General features: G+C 36.2%; 1 protein-coding gene across 1 annotated transcript; it reads left to right on the forward strand.

Moving 5' to 3' along the window:
* Window positions 1-2,681: 2,681 nt before the first annotated feature.
* Window positions 2,682-3,986, forward strand: LOC125776583 (piggyBac transposable element-derived protein 3-like). Its single transcript, XM_049449615.1, has 2 exons — window positions 2,682-3,522; window positions 3,586-3,986. Exons 1-2 carry the CDS (start codon window positions 2,880-2,882, stop codon window positions 3,984-3,986), a joined length of 1,044 nt encoding a protein of 347 aa, XP_049305572.1. The 5' UTR covers window positions 2,682-2,879.
* Window positions 3,987-7,413: the final 3,427 nt, after the last annotated feature.

Here is a 7,413-nt window from a genome sequence, read left to right on the forward strand (position 1 = left end):
ACTACTATACCGCCAGAGCTGCACCAAACCAAAAAATCTTTTTTGTAGGCCACTTCCCTTCTTCTACCTCACATTTGTGTAAGACTTCGTGGCATTATCTCTGAAAAGTTTGTGTCATTGCCACTAGAATTGAAATCAGAAGTTTGAATTCCAACCTTCAAAAAAAACGTGTACATTTTTCACTACTGTCGGACAATTGTCGAGCATATATTCGTGAATTATCGGCCAAATATAATTCTGTAACAATAGTCTAGCCTCCATATTTGGCAAACACCGCTCCGTGAGACTTTTTCGTTTTTCCAAAAATAAAGAGAATCTTAAATGACTATATATTGTTGTTAATGAAAATTTCTGTTATTTTTTGAACCCATTTCGTATATAATTTTGAGTGATACAGCCACCGAAGACGATTAAAGCAGTGGACATCTGCAATAGGTCTAACGGAGGGAAGTATAAAAAAATCGAAAATATAATTTGGAGTAACCGTAAAATTTAAGTCGATTAAAATATTGGGGGCAGATATCAAAGAATATGTTTTATATGTCATACTCTAATATTTGAGTGGCTGAATGCTCTGCGCAAAGTTACTACTAGGGTTTCCAATAAAAGTGATATGATTTCTTAAACAAAAAAAAAAATAAAAAAAAAACAACAACAAAAAACGACACACAAATTGTTAAGGAAATTCAAATTTTTTCTATGTATAGTGATGTACAATCAATACAATTAAATTTTAAATATAACATTATTCAAATAGCCTCCACGACTTCTTTTGCAGGAACGAATTCTATGAACCCAATTTTCGGATACATTTTCCACTAAATGACGTCGTATATCCAATAGCACGTTCAATATTGACTTCTTAAACTTGACGACAGTCTGGTTTATTGCCAAAGATAAATGACTTCAAATAACTCCACAATAAGTAGTCGAATGGTGTTAAATCAAAACTTCTTGGAGGCCATTCGATGTGACAATTTTTTGAAATAATCGAACTTTCAAACTTTTCTCGCAATAATTCGTTGTTTCACGTGCAGTATGGCATATAGCCCCGTTTTGTTGGAACCAGATGTTGTCAAGATCAACTTCTTTCAATTGCGTCCAAAAAAGTTGGTTATCAGCTATACCGCTCTTCATTGACAGTAACGGTTTCCCCAGCTTCATTCCGAAAGAAGTACGGACCGATCCTTCCACCAAACAAAAAACCATACCAAACTGTCAATTTTGGTGAATGTAGTGGTTGTTCATGAATAATTTCTCTTCGCTTTGTTTATTTCACGCACCAAGCCGATAAAAAATAGCCTCAGCGGAAAAGATAATTTTTTTACAAAAACCGTTTTCCAGTTGTTCCAAGTCAAAATCAGCAAATTCACGACCTTTACTTTGGTCCAAAGGCTTCAGTTTTTGAGCGAGAACAATTTTATACGCATGGAAGCCCCAATATTTTCTCAAAATTCGCCATGTTGTGGTTTGAGACAATCCCAGTTCTTGAGAATTTTTTAGAATCGACAAATTACGACAACATTCACCTGAACGGCAGCGATATTTATATTACTTCGGGCGGTCTTTGTTTTATTGGCACATGAAATTTTCACAATTCGACGATTAGCAAGTACAGGTGGACGATTACTAGTATTACGACCACAAAATGGCGAAAGCGCACTAGAAGTTGCAATTGGAAAACGATTATTTTGATAATAATATTTAGCAATTTGTAAACATTGTTTTTGCGTATATCTTTTTTCGATAAAATAATATTGTAAACATTACTGAATACAATGTAGAAAAATTACAGATCACGGTGTGTTATGAATGAACGATTTGGCACTTAGAAATCATATTAGCCCTATTGAAATTGAATTTTAGTCCAGAGTCGACGTATAAGTAATTTTTTACTGCTATTTTGAAAAGAAAGAAACTTTGGACAATCAACTTTGGCTTGTAGATTAACCTTGCACCAAAGGGAAAGGGTATTTAGATCCATCCGTATCCGAAAACTTTGACTGATTGAAAGGCACGATTTAGAAACAAGCAAGGAAGGGCTGGTCGCGAACGAACATTTTTTACTCTTGTAAATTGCAATAATCAAAACCAGAGAAATACCTTAATGAGCGAAACGTCGACGGATCAATAATTTTAACTCATACGCTGACTGACTGACTGTCAAATTCGACATTAGGTTTGTAAGAAAAACGAAAACTACTACGAGTATGTAAAAATGTAAAAAACGTAGTATATGGAAATAGGGATTTTATTTTATATTTGCCAATACTACTTACTATTAACATGCTATGTATATACTATCAAAACGCTCCCTAAAATTCATTAAGGTACCTCACAGAGTAAGGAAAGTATTGACTCGATTCAACCTACTTTCAACGCACAGACATACCATTTTCCCTGATATTCCGACTTAGTCTATAAGTAATAATTAATGTAGATCACCTATAACAATTAAATATTTGTACAAAGGGTTTCGCTAGAACTGCGACGAATAATTTTGATGTCTCGATTGAATAATTACTGATTAACCCAAATCACCCTGTGGTTGCCATATGGCAACGCGCAATAGCCTTGCTTAATATGTCCACAAAATTCCAAAGAATGCAGATACCGTTATCTGTTAGCACGTGGCTGTTGCGTAATTGATCGCGCTTTCGGCAGCACTCATTTGCTCGTCAGTTATATTTGGTTCGTGGTCGTGAGTGCATTGCAAAGTGTATACAAAATGTGGAGTGGGGAAAAACGTGAAATTAAAAAGTAAGTATATCTAAGATATCGAAGATTCGCGCGGTCGAGCTATGATAGTTGTGTTTTTGTGTAGTGATTGGAATATAAAATAACTCTCAATGATTTTTTTCTAAAAAAAATATATTTGAATGCGTTTTTTTTGCATTTTTCTGTGCATGTGTCCATATGGCAACGCCAGGCAGGTTAGGCCACTGGAATATCTAACGTTGCAAGAAGCCTTGGAATTTTCAGAGGAATTGTGTTCTGATGATGAAAACGATGTTCCTACTAATATCCAGGCACTCTACATCGAGCCACCTTATCAGGATAGGGATGTAAGTGGGGAAGATGATGGCGAGGATGAAGGTGGAGTTCCGGACAATGTATGCCCAGCACAACTTAAAGCCGGATGTGAAATTGTATTTGAAAATAGTACGCGAATGAAAACTAACGATTGTAGACTAGAGGATGTTGATGACGAGGAACCTTATGACGATACTTTAGACGATTGTTTGCCGAGCTCGTCCAAGAAAATTTGTCGCCCAATTCAATCAAATACTGGAGTACCACTTCCACCAGCTAACAAAGACAGCAAATATACTTGGCAAACCGCTAATTCATTACCAGTCCTTCCCATATTCCCTGAAACAAATTTCGAAGATTGTCGGGATCTTAGACCTCATCAACTTTTTGAGAAATTTTTCAGCGATGACTTGCTTGAACATATATGCAAATGTTCGAATTTGTACGCTACGCATCATCAGAAACGATACGAAGAACTTACTATAGATGGTAATGACGATGTAATCTCTATTTTGATTTTATGATATTCATATTTAACACTAAATTTTTCAGAGTTACGTGTGTTCATCGCAATTTTGATAGTAACTGGCTACACTTCTACAGGAGCCTTTCGAGACATGTGGAGCTGCGATGATGACGTTCAAAACGTTATGGTCTTCAATGCTATGCGAAGGAACCGCTTTGAGGAAATCAACTATATGCTGCACTTCGAGTCCGCATTGCACGAACCGTCTGCTAGTTCTGACAGGTTTGACACTCTTTGGAAACTACGCCCACTGACTGACCATATAAAGGCCAAAATGACTGAAAACTTTCACCCAGAACAAAATCTCTCATATGACGAAAGTATGATTGCATATTTCGGTCGCCATGGATGTAAACAGTTCATAAAAGGAAAGCCAATTCGTTCGGATACAAAGCTTGGTCTCTTTGCACTCCTAGAGGATATATGATCAATTTTGAAATATACCAAGGTAAGAATCCGAGGGTGAATCCTAAATATGAAGAACGCTTTGGCACTTGCGCAGCTCCACTCTTGTGTATGATTGACGAATTTTCGGAAGAGGTGCAAGGACTTCCGTTATCCTTTTACTTTGACAATCTTTTCACTGGAATACCATTGATGATTTATTTGAAAAAAAGAGGTTTCCAGGCTACCGGTACAATTCGAGAAAACCGAATTCCAAAAAGTTGTCCTATTCCACATAAGAAGGATTTGCGTAAACAGCAAAGAGGATATTACGAAAGCGTGGAAATCAAAGAAGAGTCAATTTATCTGACTAAATGGGTAGATAACTCGGTAGTCTGCCTTGCATCAACATGTTTTAGTGGCGAACCAAAATCCACAGCATCTCGCTACAGTAGAGAATTGCGTAGGAAAATACCAGTTCCACGTCCGTGCGTTGTAACTCAATACAACAAATTTATGTCGGGTGTGGATCGATTTGACCAAAATGTTGCAGGCCACCGAATAACCTTTAGAGGAAAAAAATGGTGGCATTCCATTTTTACTTGGCTTATTGATGCAAGCTTGCAAAACAGCTGGCTTCTTTATAAATCCGCTAATGAAATAAGTCATTTAAAGATTTTAAGAGAGAAGTAGCAATTTACTATTGCAAGCACTACGGCGTCGAACTGAAAAAGTTCCAAAAAACCTCAAATAAACGAATTGAATCCGTAACGAATGTCCTGCGCTATGACAGGACTGATCACCTTGTGGTTCCAATTGGAAATAAGAGGCGATGTGCAGGTGATGTATGCAAGTCCATCGTGCGAACAGCCTGCAAAAAAATGCGATGTTGGACTTTGTTTGCCTTGCTTCGAAGCATATCATACAAAAATGTGAAAAACCAGGATTTTTCAATAAAATTTTGTATCATCTCAATGATATTTAATAAAATGAATTCATTATTTTTGATTTTTTAATGATATATAATAAAGTGAATTGAAAATTTTTGTTTTGAAGTTTGATTTTTGGGGGTTGCGGAATGATTTTCTACATATATGTAAACCAGTGGCCTAGCTTACCTAGAGTTGCCATATGGCAACAGGACATTTCAAGGACCCTGGGTCCAGGACATAAAATCTAATGCTACAGTTTTCTTAGTTTACCCAAAAGGATACCGCAAAAAAAAAATCTTTTCAAAATTCCACAAAAAATTTACGTAGGGTGATTCGGGTTAAGGGGAGCCTGCTTTGGAGGCTTCAAATAATCGATTTTTTTGAGGATCTTTTTGGGAAAGAAAGAAATAATTGATTAAAGCGAAATTTTTAGGGTTTATAGCTAGATACCTAGACATCATTCAAAAAATTTTTGGATACGAAATATTTGATATTCTGCCTTTGAGAAGCAATTGCCCGATGCCAGCATGTGGTAGCTTAGACAGTTAGAAACGCAATGAAGCAAAATTATATATAAAGATTTCGATATAAAAATTCTTTTCCGGTTTACATTACTTGTATTATTGACAAATAGTAGGTAGAAAGAATCAGAGAATCAAATTTGAATAATTTTTAATGTATATCAATATAAATGTATTTATAAACAACTGAACTGAAACGATGAAGTTTTTACATTTTGGCAGAAAAAAACAAAACAAAGTCACTAACCTAGCATTTTTTCTTGTCATTTCGGAAGACATCTGAATTAAGGGGCAATTGAGACCTCTAAGTAAATGTCTGTATGATGGTGATGCAACTGAAACCGGTGTCAATTACAATTACCTGCGATATATGCCAACGACACTTGGCTTCTGTAAATGTCGGCCTGCTTACCTAACTCTATATATGGGTATAATACATATACAATATATAGTTTCTTAAGTCCTTTGAAATGCATAAGTGTCTAAGTATGTGTTTGTGTAATAGCATCGATTACATTTTGTGTCTGTAACAATAAATCAGGTGTTGTTGCAACATATGCAACAGGAGACCAGTGTTTAAAAAAGAAACGCACTGGAGAATATTACAAAAAAGGCAACGGTAAAATGAAAACAAAAAGGCAGGCGTGTATGTAAGCTTCGCTTTTCAGTGGAAAACACATGAAATATTGCAGAAGGTGACTCTAAAAAGCCAAAAAAAAAATATATAAAGAAGGAGAGGCATTTACATATATTTGTGTCTGCGTGTGTTTGAACCCAATTGCTCTAGCGAACGATTGCGACATTGCAGTCTAGGGATTTCGCCTGTATCAGGTACAACAAGTGGTGCAAGTTCTCTGTTGCCTGCCACTCAAGCAACCCAGCTGGCAAGCGCAATGGGGGTATTGGAATACTTTTAAGAAAATTGAATTTGAAATCTATGCATTGGCAGCGGTGAAATGGAAAGTGTCAAAGACACCGTCTTAAAGGCAGTGAGCGAGCAAATGGAGTATCTTACATGGAAACATACATACACACATTCACTCGTTTTATGCGTGAATTTTTGGTCATTAGAATTGCAGTCCAGAAGACATTCGTAGCATATTCTCTAATATGTATGTTTGTTTGTATGCGTAAAACGTGTCTTTCCGTTAACATGTAAAAGCACTTGTGACTCGTTTTCTGCCATGTAAGACGTGCAACTTGGTGGAAGTATCTGTGACGTGATATATTAAATGGTGGCATTTATTGCAGTAGTCACATGTTATCACCCCCTGGGTTTCAATTGGAGAGAAATTGAAGAATTTAATTTGAAACAGTTCGGATTTTTGTATTAATTTGTTTGAAGTCGTCTATATTTTTCCCAAGTTTTTAAGGCATATAAATAAATAAAAATAATATAATTAATAAAATGAGAAAGGGACCGGTTTTATAGCGGCGTGCCATTTTTTCTATCTCGTCGGAATTCGAAATAACAATAGATGGCAAGAACTTTTATTTTCGACAATTGTAGTAAAAATTCTCCAGTACCATTTTCAGCAATGTTTGCGTTGAATTTTTTTAAAACTGTGGAGTAGTATGGGGAAATAAATCTTAGGAGGAATGTTCTCTTGAATACCCTGAGAGTTATTTTGGTTCGTTGAGACAACACTTCACTTCACCTCTGACCTATTTCGCTTATAAGAACATTTATTACCCTAGGTTAGGCCAAGGGGTTGATCCAGAGTCGATTAATGTTCCGTTGTTTGTGTTGCCAAAACTCCTAAAAGATGGATCATCGATCGTTGCATCGTTTTGTGTTTATATATTATCAATTCCAGCAAATTTTTTGGGTTTATCAAAGGTGTATCCATCAAGATATTTCAATCTCAATCTAGCAAAGGTTGTTTAGTAGAGAGAGGAAGTGACGAGATGATTCCACCTCATCTTCCGTCATATAGTTTTGGCAAAGAGCGTCCAATCAAAAGAGCGTGCAACCAATCGAACAATGCGAGGTTGACTTTGCTAAGAGCCAGTAGTT

The sequence above is a fragment of the Bactrocera dorsalis genome, chromosome 2 (genome assembly GCF_023373825.1).
Source record: "Bactrocera dorsalis isolate Fly_Bdor chromosome 2, ASM2337382v1, whole genome shotgun sequence".
NCBI classification, from domain to species: Eukaryota; Metazoa; Arthropoda; class Insecta; order Diptera; family Tephritidae; genus Bactrocera; species Bactrocera dorsalis.